The sequence below is a fragment of the Peromyscus maniculatus genome, chromosome 15 (genome assembly GCF_049852395.1).
Source record: "Peromyscus maniculatus bairdii isolate BWxNUB_F1_BW_parent chromosome 15, HU_Pman_BW_mat_3.1, whole genome shotgun sequence".
NCBI lineage: Eukaryota > Metazoa > Chordata > Mammalia > Rodentia > Cricetidae > Peromyscus > Peromyscus maniculatus.
Window position 1 is genome coordinate 733,511 of NC_134866.1, and position 13,695 is coordinate 747,205.

Below are 13,695 nucleotides of genomic sequence, written 5' to 3' on the forward strand. Positions count from 1 at the left end.
GTCTAACTTCTGACCATTCCAGACTCACAGCCACCTTGATGGAAACATGTACAAATTGAGCTCCTCAACATGCAGGGTACAGGTCAGCCCTTCCTAGGGGGGTGAAACCCTGACCTCATTCACTCGCCACTCCACTGCCCACCTCTTCAGCCCTCTGGGCTTCCACATGCTTGTCTAAGTAGGTGCCCTCCAGCACGGAGCCCACGATGGTCAGGCCCTTGCCAGCCTTCAGCTGCGAGGTGAAGGAGAGCAGGCGGGGGTGCTTCACACACTGCTCAGCATCCAGGTTCAGCATCACCAACACCTGGGGCCTGTGGTAGGATGGGCAGGGGCAGGCGTTACGATGGCGACATACAGCCAGATGGGACAGAGATGGGAAAGGGAAGCAGACAGAGAGCACAGGAAGAACAGGTGGGGTGGGAAAGACAGGTGAGAAGACAAGGTGAGCAGGAGGGACAGGGGCAGGCCCTGCGTCTGAAGCTTCAGGTGTCCCAGCTCTGTTGGGCCCTAGGGCAGAGGAAATTCTCTTACAGCAGTATACCTCCGATCCATTGCATGTTCAGGTCCCATCTCTGGCTATTCTCCCATTCTTAGGCAGTGATTCCCTGTCAGATCCCTCCCCAGGGGGCCAAAAGCAAAAGCTCCTGAGACAGCACTAACCGGTGAGCAGGACAGGGTCTTTGCTCTATCCTGCCGTCTTGGCGCTGTGGCTGTAGGACGTACTCACCTCCAGTTCTTGGTATGTGGGGGCCCATGTTCCACACGCAGTAGGGCATAGCGGGCAGCATTCAGTGACAGGCCCCTGATGCCGTCACCCCACTCCTTCTCAGCCCTGTGTGGGTACAGAGGAAGGCCACCTTGTCCCAGCAGCACTCTAAGAATGTTCGCCTAGCTGAGGCATTCACAGAGTTTATGTAAACCTGAGACACGAAGGGACTTCCCAAGACAAGCAGGGACTACTGTGTAAAATGGAAAGGTACAAGCAACAGGACATCCTGCTTTGTGGGACTGACCACCAGGGAGAGGGAAGAATGAGGGTAAGACCATGACTTGGAAACCCTGAACTAGACTGGTCTCTAGGCCCAGGGCGGGGACAGGACAGTCAGGGAAGGACAAAGGTAACTTTGTGGGGATGGAACTCTGAAATGTAATGTAGCTCCTGAAACATGTCACCCTTGTCTGGGGTGTGTGCATGCATGTACATGTTATTTTACAATGGGCTTCCCATATCAGTGCTGTTGCTGACAGAGTACAAAATTCCTTAAACAGGCTGAACATGCAGCCATAGATGTATCCATTGATAAATTAGAACACACCTGAAATTAAAAACAGAAAACAAAGCAAAACAAAAAACCTGCCCAGCTATTTACACAATAGCTCCTGGGCAGGAAATCAGCATATACCTGAGCAAGTCAGCCTGGCTGGGGCTGGGGGATGACACAGTGCACCCAGACCTCACAGGGTGTCTAACCTCCATGAGACCTCATCAAACAGCACCCAGATTCATACCCCAGGCAGGGCCCAGGTCAAGTAACTGCCCTGGTTCTGTGTAAGCATGAGGAGTGCGGTGAAGTCACAGCCATCTGAGGGGTGCCACTCACCCGCGGTATTCAATGTACTTGTAGATGCAGCCGGCGATGAGCATGGCGAAGAGGGCGTAGTACCAGGAGCAGATGAACATCAGGGCAAGGCAGAGACTCATCCCAAGGAAGGAGAGGGTCCTAGTGGACATGGAGCTCAGACCAGGCCCACACAGCCCCAACTGGCGCCTGGAAGGCTGCCTCACAAACAGCACTTGTCCCATGATGAAAATCTTCCTTTAACAGCGCATCAGCCCCTGACCCTGTCACTCAGTCATCCCTGAAATATGAAATGCCTTCCAGGGACTCGGCTGTGGTGCAGCAAAATGGCAACTTGGGGACAGCAGGTGCCTGTTTACCTCCTGAGATACACAAGACACTGCAGCCAATGCAGAACATAGAATGGGCTCCATCCAGCCCCCAGCACTGTGCTGGAAAGGGACCTTAAAGAAGACTTGCAGCCCTAGGATCTTTACATTTCCACTTGACCAGGATGACACGAGATTTACATGTGTACCCAGGAGTGCAAGTACAAGTCAGACCTTCCTTAAAGCTCAGAGGCCAGGACAGGACCATGACCTCATGGAATTCACTGGGGCTCCTGCCACAAAAACAGTTTTAAGCCCAGCAACAGGGAGCCTCCAGAACAAATTGCATGTGCCCAGGCCACATTACATGTGTTCAGGCTTGTGGGTCCCTCAGGGCATCCACACAGATGGCCTTACCAGTGGTAGAACTTGAAACGCGGACGCCAGTTGGGTGTGCGCAGCAGGGTCTGCACAGCACAGGCCAGATTCACGAACATGTAGCACATGAGGAAGAACCTGGAGCAGAAGGTCCAGTAAGGCTGCTGCCCACCCAGAGTAGCACTATAATATTCTGCCGCTGCCCCACCACACACTGCTCACCACCTTCTAGGAAGACCCTCCCATCCACACCATGGTGCCTCCTCTATGGGCCTCCACACAGCAGCCGAGGAACAAGTCACATCCCCATTGTCCCTGGCCATATACCACAAAAGTAGCCATTGCCCATACCATAGCAGCTATCTGTAAAACCACACTGGCCTCGGCTGGCCCAAGAGCTGTGTGCCCACAGCACAACTACCTGGCCTTCTGTGCCTGCCCTGTATGTTTATCCCTTACCCTGTGTTCAAATAGGAAGAAACAGTAGCCAAATCCTCACACCCCCCACCCTGATGTCCTTGAAGGCTACTCACATGGACAGGATGGGGGCCACGGCGTCCAGCGAAGCAATGAGGATACCTGTCTCACAGATGAGGGCCGTGAGCAGCAGAGCCCATGTGGGCTCCCCGTTGGCCTTTCCATGGCCAAATACCTGCAGTACGGAGAAAGATGAGTGGGCTGGGGCAAGACACACCTAACCATGGGTGAGTGGAACACCCATGAGGTAGTGTCCTCTGAAGTCTTCAAGACTTACAAGCAAAACCTAGCTTTAGTCACATGTCACCATGCTGTATGAAGCCAGGCCCCAAGAAAACTAAATAGATACAGACAGGCTCAGGGGACAGCTTTACTACACCTGGACTTCCATGTTTGTTTGTTTATATTCTTTCTATCTTCAGATCACTTTTGTGTGGTCAGTAGCCTCACTGGCCCTCCCGTCTCCAGAATGTTTAGAAAACAACTTCTTTTGGTTTAAGCCACTGGGCTGTGACTCTTCAATGCCATAATCCCAGGGCTCTCATGACATCCTACACCTCTAGGTTCACTCCAGGAACTTCAGTCCCAGTGACAGACGCCAGGTCCAGGGATACCAAGTCCCTGGTCAAGATCAGTAGGACCATCCTTGGCACAGCCTGGTCACATGGACAATATGGCCCACTGGAAAAAGGCTTTATAGCAGTAGGCAGCCTATGCCCTGGGACTGTGCCCTCAGCCCAGCAGCTAGTACAAGAGAGAACCAGTATAGAGTCCAAAGGCAGGACAAATGTCTTCTATCTTCATTCTACAGGTCCAGCCCTGTAGGACAGACTCTTGTGGACCCTACACACCCAAACTTGACCTTCCAAGGCCTCTTCTCAGGGCAGTCCGCAGCCTCTGCTGCAGCTTGAGTGGACAGCTTACCTGCAGGAAGGGAATGATGCCGTCACGGGCGATGGCCTGCAGCAGGCGGGGTGCCCCAGTCAGGCTCTGCAGGCCAGCACCACAGGTGGAGAAGAAGGAGCCAATGACGATGACCCAGGGGGATGGCCAGGCCAGCATGCCAATGACCAGGTTCCCTTGCAGGGCCTCCCCAAACCTATAGATGAGCAGGGAAGGTGGTCAGTAGAGCTTCCAAAAAGTGATCTGAAGACAGAAAAAAAAAATCTCTGTCCTCTATCTGAGTGTGAACCTCTGGGCTCAGGAAGAAGGAAGGTAAAGAACCCATAACAGAGACCCAACCCTCTAGGAGGACCCAACCAGCCTGGCAGCTTCCCTCGGAAGGGGCTTTGGTGGTGTGAAATTATTCTCTTGGAATCCTCTCAGGAACAGGAAGCCCTGGCTTATACCAAGGTGGTGCTAGTCACTGCCATTTCTGTAGAGGTCATAATAGATCTGGTGGTACTATATTTCTCCACCATACAGTTTGTGAGACCTCCCCCACCGAAACCCTGAGATTCTGACACACTTGTACCCTAAGAAGGAAGGGTCCACAAGGTCATTCCACTGACTCAGCAGCAGTGCTGGGGTCTCTAGGTCCCATCTCTCCCCTTTTCACACCTGTGTCTACTCCCTATCTCCAGCTTCATCAGGCCTCAACTTTTCTCTGAACAGTCTTTAGGCGCCAGGCTCAAGGAGTAACACATCCATGCTTTAGTCAGGCCAAAGGCAGTGTGACTGGATAAGAGCTTTTAGCTCATATACAACTGTGAAGCCCAGGGATAATTTAATCTCAAAGCTGAAGTCTCTCTCAGGAAAGACAATATCAATTACAGTCAGTTCATGCAGTTAAAAAAAACCAACATACTTATCTCGCAAGACCACACCTTCGATGCAGGCCCCAAACAGCACTATGCAGGAAAGATCTGAGCTGAAGTCAAGGAGTGGACAGTCCTAGGGCAAGCTCCAGGTTAATGCGTGCTGGCCAGTGGGTCCCATCCCACAGGCCTGAACCAACCCTGTACCCAGGATCGCCTAGTGGTAAGATATCCCCATACCCTGTCCCACAGTCCTCTGGGTACTGTCCTCACATGTGTCTAGCTAAGAGAATGTAGCCACAGGGTACTCAAAAACTGCTTGGCTGGTGACCCAACCACCCTGCTGGGAGGACACAGGGATCCTGGAATGTCAGTTTCACAAAAGCAACTGTGGTCAGTGTTTATGCCACATACCACACTACACCCAACCAAGGCTGTGTAGCACTAGAGTAACAGACCAATCCAATGGCGTATTTCTTTTTCCTTTGCTATTACTGGACATTTGAAGCCAGGGCCTTGTGCATGCTAGACAAGCACTGTACCACTGAACTATAACCCTTTGTCCTCACTTGGGTTTTTAAAGGGACATGTGTCAAGTACAATCACAAGAGAACAGGGACCCAGGTGCCATGTTTAATATGACACATCACACAGGCTGCACAGCTACAAGCAGGGCAGGCTGTGGTCAGGACCTAAATCTGGAAAGGGCACCACAGATGGGTACAATGGGGGTGTGAGTGAAGGGCCCCTTTAAGGATACAAATGAATGACGTGGTCACGATGGCCAGAATGGTCCCCGTTGGGATGGACTTTTGGGCGTCTTTGAGGTCCCCAGAGCGGTTGGATCCTGCCATGATCCCTGCAGAACAGACAGGAGTATCAGTGACAGGAAACTCAGAGGATGCTGCCCACAGAAAGAGTCATCTGTAGGTCAGAAAGGACAGGCCAATACCACCCACCACTGCCTGCTGGGAAGACGTTCTGTGAGGACACACAGACAGAGACAGAGAGACATAGACACAGAGACAGTAACAGAGAGACATAAAGACAGAGTCAAAGAAAGATAGTTGTGGGGGAACACACAGGGAAGCAGACAGAGACAGAGACAGAGGCGGAGGGGTGGGGGGGGGGACCGGGGAGGCTGGAGCCTCACCTGTCACGGAGGGGAAGTAGATGCCAACCAGCATGGTGAAGTAGGTCATGATGTCTGTGAGGACGTACGGCAACCCGCCAGGCCGGCTCTCCTCAGACACAGGCACTGAGGACACACCCTTCTTTTCCACAAATGCCCCCTTGTCCGAATATGTGCTCCACAGGTTATCTGCAGTAAGAACGGGCTGGACTAGCAGACCTGTTGGGACTGCCCAGCACCACCACTCCCAACTGCAGGTGTTCCTGTTCTTCATGGCTCTGATTTCAATCAAGGACACTCGGGTTGTGGGGACCAAGTGCAGCCGCTCTCCCCAGACCTCGGCCTTCACTCTCCACTCCTTCCAGCCTGGCCCAGTGCAGCCTTGCACTGACTGTGGCCTTCCTTCCACACGCTCCTGCTGCCTCCTGAGAGCTTACCTCAGAGACTCCAGCAGAACACAGCCCTCAGCTGCCTACTGACATCACACCACACCACTGGGGAGCACACAGAACCCCAATCTCACATAGGGTGGACTACTAGGACCGAGTGTCCAGGCTCCCTTCGACCGGTTCCTTCTCACTAAGGTGAAGTCGCCCGCATTTGTTATCCCAGTATGTGAAGGTGATGACAAGGACGGTGCCAATCTATCCCTGTCGTCGCGGTGCTAGGCCAATCAGGGCCACATAGCAATTTCCAGGCCAGGCTGGGCTGTACGGTGAGTGTTTGTCTCAAACAAATGAAGACTGAATGCCTAGCTTTACCCAGCTGATTTGCAGCAGCTAAGAAGGTCATTCCAGTCTAGGGTTTGGCGGGGCAGGACCCCAATGACCTGGCTAAGCAAGAGGAACCAGGGCCCCAAGAGTAGCCCCAAACAACCCAGAGTAGTGGCCATAGCCTTCCTCACCAGCACTTACCCAGGAAGACACCACTGGCCACACCAGGGATGCCCTGGATCTCAGTGACGTTGTTCTGTACAAAGTACTCATCACAGGTGGCACTCAAGCTGGAGCCATTGCAGAAGAGGCGCCAGAGTGCAGTGGTCACTGTGCCATTGCTGACAACCTGCATTTTGGCACAGGCCTCAAAGCTGCGCTTTGCCAATGTGCGGTTCCCAAGAAGACAGACCCTGGAGCAGGGAGAGGACAGAGTTTAGCTTCAACACTTCTCAGCCAACTCAGTGGGAGGCTCAATGTCTCCCAAGTAGCTCCAATGTCCCAGATCCCTGTTACTGCAGGGCCACATGTCAGGAGCCAGCATCAAGCCAGATTCCAACAGCTTGGAGACTGATCTCACATACAAGCCCTCAACTGGTGAGGGCTGGCCTCTGCCTACCTGGGACAACCCATTCTGCAAGAAGGTAGCCATATCCTCCACAAAGATGGCAAAGCCATAGCTCTGGGGGTTTCATCCCTTTGGGCTCCCATATTGCCATGGTCAAGGACCATGGTCAGTCCCAGCATGCCCAGACCACCACTTGGTCCATGCTCACTCACTCGCTATGACCCTGGCCACTTGGTTAACTTCCTCAATTCCACAGGAGAATAAGAGTCAGCCCATTTGAGGGGTGTCTATGAAGATGAGGAAGCCAGGTCTCATGGAATAAGGATGCGCCACATTGGAAAAGCTGGGCTATCTGACTGTGGTGATTTGAATGAGAACGTCTCTCACAGGCTCAGACACTTAACACTTGGTCCCCAGTTGGTGGTGCTGTTTGGGGAGGTTCGGGACACATGGCCTTGCTATAGGAAGCTGTTATTGGGGACAGACTAAGAGTTCACAGTTTGCTTCTCTGCTTCATGTTTGAGGTTGAAGATGTGATCTCTCAGCTTCCTATCTTGCTGCCATGTCTCCCTGCCAGGATGACTCTTGTCCCTCTAGAGCCGCAGACCAAAATAAACTCTTTCTTCCATGGGTTGTTTCTAATCACGGTACTTTATCACAGCAACCAAAAAATAACTAATACACTGTCCATAGAACCATTGGTCACCCTAAATTATGGACAACCTTCACCGGCCTCCTGTCTTCAGAGATGTACACAGAACCAGCTGCATGGGCACTGTGACCACCCCATACTCCAAAGTTCCTCAAGACCACACTGAAGCCCAGAATGAGTGACTATCAAGGGCACCTCCATGTTCTTCCCTAGAGAAGAACCAAGGGTCTGAAAGGAGAGAGATCCAGAAGGCCCAGGCCCAGCCCCCGGAAGAGCTCCACAAGATGATCCCAGCACTAGATCAAGGCCCCCTCCATGGCCTGGGACTCACGGGATGTCAGGTGGGGCGAAAGCTGTCTTGATGACACCAGCGTAGATGGCCAGGATGGAAAGGACGACACAGGCTAAGAAGACCAGTGCCAGCTTGTTGACATATTTGACACCAACAAAGACCACCACTGCCATGAGCGCCAGCGCGCCACTGCCATACACACGCATGTTGTTCAGTAGTGCTGCCGCCTCCCCATCTGTTGTCTCTGCCTGGAAGATGGCTGCACTTGGAGAGATGTAGGTCTGCGGGAATAAGGCAGGTCAGCGAAGAAGGAACTTGCCCAGTCTCGACCTCACACTGGCTTCTTCCCTGACACTGGCGAAGAAAGCCTGTCGGGACTGAGGCCACTGGCAGCACTTGTGTTCAAGATGGACCCAGGGCTGCCAGGCCTGCAGCCATTCCCTGTCCAGTTCCCTCAGACTGCCAGAGCCAGACTGTAACCAGCAGAGTAGGAGACTGGCACCTTCAGAGAGGAAAGCTGCCAGCTAACTTTCGTGTGCTATCTTAGTGGCCAGCCTGCCTTGGTCAGGTTACTCACAGGCAGCGGAGAACCTTTGTGGTAAGGGGCCAGGGATCCTGCCAGCAGCCTCAGCAGAACCCAGGGCAGCTCCTCTGTTTTTACTAATGCCAGCTGACTGCTGAGCACACTCCAGAGAACCACCAAGCAGCTAGTGTGTCCTTCAAGCCTCTCTACCTTAGAGACCAACCAGACCCTAGGAATGGGCATGAAAATCCAGAGCCTCCCACTTAGTCTGCAGCACAAGACCCATAGGGGACATGGAATCCTAGGTCTCAGCCCAGACTCCCCAAACTAGAATATACATTTGCCCTCAGGAAGCCTTTCTTAGCATGGGAAGTCTTTCCTGCAGGCTCTGGGATACCTGGGTACCAAAAAAAAAAAAGAGCCAACTCCATGGAGATGGTTATAGTAAAGGTTAATATTTATTATCAATTGATAGGATCTAGGATCACTTAGGAGAAAAACCTCTGGGGACACCTGCAGTCCATATTAGATTAGCTTCTGTCCATACCAGTGAGATATCTTAAATTCATTAAAGGTGGAAAGACCCATCCTAAAAGTGGGTAGCACCATTCCCTGGGTTGGGATTTTTGAACTGCATGAAAAGGAAAGGGCTATCTGAACACCAGGATTCATCTCTGTCTTCTTCCTGACTGCTGAAACAATGTGACCAGCTGCTTTGAGATCTATCTGCCCCTGGTCATTTCCTGGTCATGATGAACAGTACCCTCAAACTGAAAGCCAAGATAAACCCTTCCTTAAGTTGCTTTTGTAATAGTTATTTCATCATAGCAACTGGAAAAGAATTAGTACAGAGAGTAAATTCCCCAGGGTTCTGTGAGATAGGTCAAGGTTCAGCCACTGCCTTATTCCAACCTGGGACCTTCATCTTCAAGGCTCACAGAGGATATACAGTCTCCAAGGCTGACCATACTGTACGGGGGTGTGTACGGGGGGTGTGGGGAGATGACCACAGACAGACACTCTACAAAGCCCACCGACACTGAGCACAAGCCCAACTTCAATGCAGGGAAGGAAGCCTTGCTGCAAAAGGAGTCGAGTGCCAGGCTGTAAGGACCAGTGCTGAGCAGGCCTGCTTTGCCTTCAAGAGCTAGAATCTTGCTCAAGGAGTTATACAAGCCTATGCCTCCTAAGACAGCAGACTATGAGGTCTCGCCCATCAAGGACCCAGACCCTCAGGTAGCAGCTTTGAGAGCCCAGATGTCCAGAGCAGCAGGGTAGGGGACAGTCAGAGGGGAGAGTACAAATGGGCTCACAGGCAAAGTGTCTGCGTAAGGAAGACTTCCATAGATGCACTCACCAGGAAGATCTCGATGGTGCCCAGGATGTACATGGCACCTGCAAATGTCGTGCCCAGGTAGAAGCAGAGGCCAACAGCCCCTCCAAACTCAGGCCCCAGTGAACGAGAGATCATGTAGTATGAGCCTCCCGCTGTAAAGATAGCCCAAGGAAAACATGGGTCAGGAAGTGCCATTCACTATGAACACGGAGCATTCATGCAAAAAGAGGTGTTCCCATGAAGGGACAAGCAGCTTTAGTCTGCCTTCAAACCAGAACCGCCAGGAAGCCTTGGGCAATGAGTTCATGTCTACGCTGCCCATGGGCACAGTGCAGCTGTGATGTGACGAGAACTGTCTGATACAGGCAGCTACAGCACCTCATCTGTCTTCAGAAAAACCTGCTGTGCCTTCAGACGGTTACAGGAGAGACACTGACACAGATCTGCCAACTCTTTCATGCTGAGGACAAAGCAGGAGTGCTTGGGAGTGTCACTGCCAGCTATAAGAGTGCATAGTTTCAGAAGAACCTGCACTCCATAGAGCTTTGTGTCCATCTCTAGGATGTGGTTTCTGTCCTCACAACAGAGGACAGGCAGAGGGTGTGTCTATAGCAGGACCTCTGGGGAGAGGGCCACTCTCTTCTCTCTATGGGCAGCACAATACCCCAGTGCCATCCTGAAGCAAACAATTAATGTCACTATCACCATGAGCCTGGGGCAGGAACGGCAACCATACACATGTAGCTCTGTACTGTGAAAACATCAATAAACCAACTCAAGAGCCACAGGCACCGGCACCCTCACCTGGGACCACACCGTTGGTAGCGATGGCACTCATGGAGATGGCAGTCAGCATTGTCTGCAAGGAAAGATAGTTCTTTCAGGAAACATGTACCCTAAGATTCTCCAACATGCTGAGCCTGAGGTTGCAGGCTTTTGACCTCAAAGGAGGTGTTAAATGATCAATAAAGACAGGTGTCTTAGTTTTAGTTCTTTCCTACCCAACCCACAAATCCATTTCCAAAAGTCAAAGAAAACACATGCTTCAGACCCTGCCCAACACAGCCCTGAAAGCTGAACCTCACCTAGGTGCCTGACCCCTAAGGAGTTCCAATTATGTCTCTACTAACCCATGAGGCACAAGGTGGATACTTTATCTAGATGTGCATCTAACATGGCATAGAGGACCTCATCTTGTACCCACCTTATCTCCAGGAAACACTCTCTGCTCAAGAAAGTTTATACAAAGAGTGGCATTTGGGTGATGAATGAACTGAGTAGCTGGAAGTGCCCACACAGAGCAACCAGAGGACAGACCTGGAGTGGCCACATGGAATGACCAGTCAGGAAGTATAGGCAAGTGCCCTTGGGTGGCCATGACAGGGCAGACACATGAAGTGAGTAGGGAAGCATGAGCTGGTGGCCTGGAGTGACAACACAGACTGACTAGTCAGGGGACAGGTGAACAGGCATGAGCTATCAGGGAACAAGTGGTCAGGTGGCCTGTGGCAGGAGTTAAGGGGGTTCCCATTCAACCATATCATCTGAATTTCCTCCAGAAAGGACTTGTCCTTTCAGGGGACACTTGGGTAACTAAAACAAATTTAAGCTTCTCACCAGAGAAAGGTAAACAGGCTGTGAGCAACAAAAGGTAAACCAGGCACAACAAAAAATGTCACTAAAGGAGACATGCTAGAGGTAGGGATGAGTCAGTTCTGAGTTTATTCCACTGCTCTCAGGCCTGGGTTTGAACAAGTTACAGACCTGTGTCCCTTTCTCCACAACAGGGGCCCTGAAAATGCCCATGATCCTTCCAGGGTTTAGTCTTGTAAGCCTAGTAAGAGACACCTGCCCCGACTCAGCCTTCGGCCCCTGGTGTCCCCAGATATAGAAATGCTAACCCTATAGAGATACAGCTAAATAAGGTCCTCAGACTAGTAGGAACCTGGCCTTTGCCAAGGTAGACGGGCCAGCCCATCCTTCCCAAGTCCTCAGTAGTTCCTAGAGAGGAACCTAGAGCACAGATCTGGATTTCCCAATAGGAGTCTCTCAGGGCCCCCAAGACCAGCAACTCAGACACTGCCCCAGGTCTAGCTGAGGACACTCACACAGGTACAGCACATGGACACGATGAGGAAGGACTCCAGAACGCCAGCTGCCCCCACAATCCAGGTCAGGCGCAGGAAAAGGATAACACCCAAGATGTTCTGCAGGCAGGGCAGGTAGACTCCAATGAAGGTGCCCATGCGTGGGGCCTGGAACAGAGAAAGATGTGTCCCAGTAACCCAGCCTGGAACCCTACCCCGTGTTTCTGTTTGCAGGTCACAGGAGCAGAGGAACCAGGGAGGAACACAGTGGCCATACAGTGAAGCTACAAGGATAGCAAAGATGTCTGACAAAACCCATGTCCCAAACAAGATGAGGTTCCACGGTTCTATAGAGGCCCCGGTCGTCTAGGGCACTGAGCTGGAGGTGAGGAAAACCATACTCAGCAGGGCACAGGGACAAGCCTCCTGGCTCTGCTTTCCCACTGGGGAGAAGAATCAAGTGGGAAGTTTGGAACAGCAAGATAGGATCCCTGCTGTATCTGTGAGGCAAGCTAGGGGCCTGAGCCTTGGTGCCTGGAAGCTTGAGGCATGAAGGAGAAGAGGCCAGGGAGGGGCTAGACATAGGTGAGGCTGCTTGTAAAGTTCACAAGTTTCAGTGTAGTATGACAGGGAACAGACTAGAGATTTGGGGACACAATGGCTGAGAAGCCAGACTCCAACACAAAGGAGGCGCATCTCAGTTTGGGTGAACACAGAATGAACATGGAGGATCGGACTGAGCACATTCCCTATGGATGATGATCACAAGGCTGCCACAGAGCAGTGCTCACACAGAAGTTTGATGGGATGTCACACAGCCTGAGACCAGGCAGGGAGAGCCCAGCAGCTGAAGAGTAGTACTGAATGGTTATACCTTGCCAGAAAGCTGACTCCAAGGAGAACAAACTGGCCACCATCACCTGAAAGGACAGGATGGCAGCTCAGGCCTGCACAGGGCCCTCCCTCTGAGAGAGCCACCCAGGGCAGCCTGAGTTACACTAACTGGAGACCAGAGGTCTCGCAGGAAGACAGAGAATGTGTGGAAAGCTCTGGGTTTGAAAACCTGGAGACTTTAGCCCTGAGCCCAAGGCCAGTGGGCAGCAAGGTTCACACTGAAGGGAGGGATGTAACAAGAAGAAAACCTAAGTCTTGACCTTATGTCCTCCCTGCCTTTGAAGTCTGGACAATGCATTCTAGGGGACAGAAGTCTTTGTGGGTTTGAATTCTGCAAGCTGGCAGATGGAGAAATGCTTTTGGAACTTTTTAAGAATTATTTTTATCTTTAATTATGTTATGTGAATGTATATATGTGTTGGTATATGCACATGAGTGCAAGTATCCATGGAGGGCAGAAGAGGGCATTAGATCCCTTGGATATCCAGTTATAGATGGTTGTGAGTTGCCCAACACAGATCTTCTGGAAGAGTAGCAATCGCCCTTACCTGTTGAGCGCTTTCTCTAACCTGTCTTTTGGATTTTTTTTCAGTTAAATTAAAGTTTAATTAAATTAAAGAACTAAAGACCACAGTGTGAGTGGACATTAGCGACAGCCAACAGAAGCATGGCAGGAAACAATCTGTGTGGGCAGGCCATTGCTGGGTAGCCTGAAGGTGCACAAGCAGCTGCCAGATCACGCGCTTAGCTTCAGATCCCACTGAGACACAGGCTCAGGAGCTAGCTGTCTCCCCAATATCCTAGTGCCTGGGGGTCCCAGATCCTCCTACTCTGACCTACTCTGAACTCTTAGCTTTGTTCAGATGAAGGGAACCCGTTTATAGTCCAGAAGACAGTTCAAAGGAAAGTGATGCCTGTCTCTGGGGACAAGCTTCTGTGACATCAAAGCAGACACCAGGGTCAGGCTCCACTCCTCCTGTCCTGTCAACTCAATAGAT

At 51.6% G+C, this 13,695-nt stretch overlaps 1 protein-coding gene across 5 annotated transcripts in view; it reads right to left on the reverse strand.

The window, feature by feature from the left end:
- Slc12a7 (solute carrier family 12 member 7) overlaps window positions 1–13,695 on the reverse strand; it is a 78,932-nt gene that overhangs the window by 15,505 nt on the left and 49,732 nt on the right. For all 5 annotated transcript variants that reach the window (XM_016008295.3, XM_042261337.2, XM_006990013.4 and 2 more), the window contains exons 4-17: window positions 11,825–11,971; window positions 10,521–10,575; window positions 9,738–9,868; window positions 7,897–8,138; window positions 6,547–6,758; window positions 5,654–5,821; window positions 5,261–5,359; window positions 4,551–4,608; window positions 3,668–3,842; window positions 2,800–2,918; window positions 2,306–2,404; window positions 1,602–1,721; window positions 728–832; window positions 143–311 (exon numbers count right to left, since the gene is read on the reverse strand). In XM_016008295.3, the coding sequence (XP_015863781.2) occupies window positions 143–311; window positions 728–832; window positions 1,602–1,721; window positions 2,306–2,404; window positions 2,800–2,918; window positions 3,668–3,842; window positions 4,551–4,608; window positions 5,261–5,359; window positions 5,654–5,821; window positions 6,547–6,758; window positions 7,897–8,138; window positions 9,738–9,868; window positions 10,521–10,575; window positions 11,825–11,971 (1,899 nt within the window). The remainder of the gene's footprint in view (window positions 1–142; window positions 312–727; window positions 833–1,601; window positions 1,722–2,305; window positions 2,405–2,799; window positions 2,919–3,667; window positions 3,843–4,550; window positions 4,609–5,260; window positions 5,360–5,653; window positions 5,822–6,546; window positions 6,759–7,896; window positions 8,139–9,737; window positions 9,869–10,520; window positions 10,576–11,824; window positions 11,972–13,695) is intronic.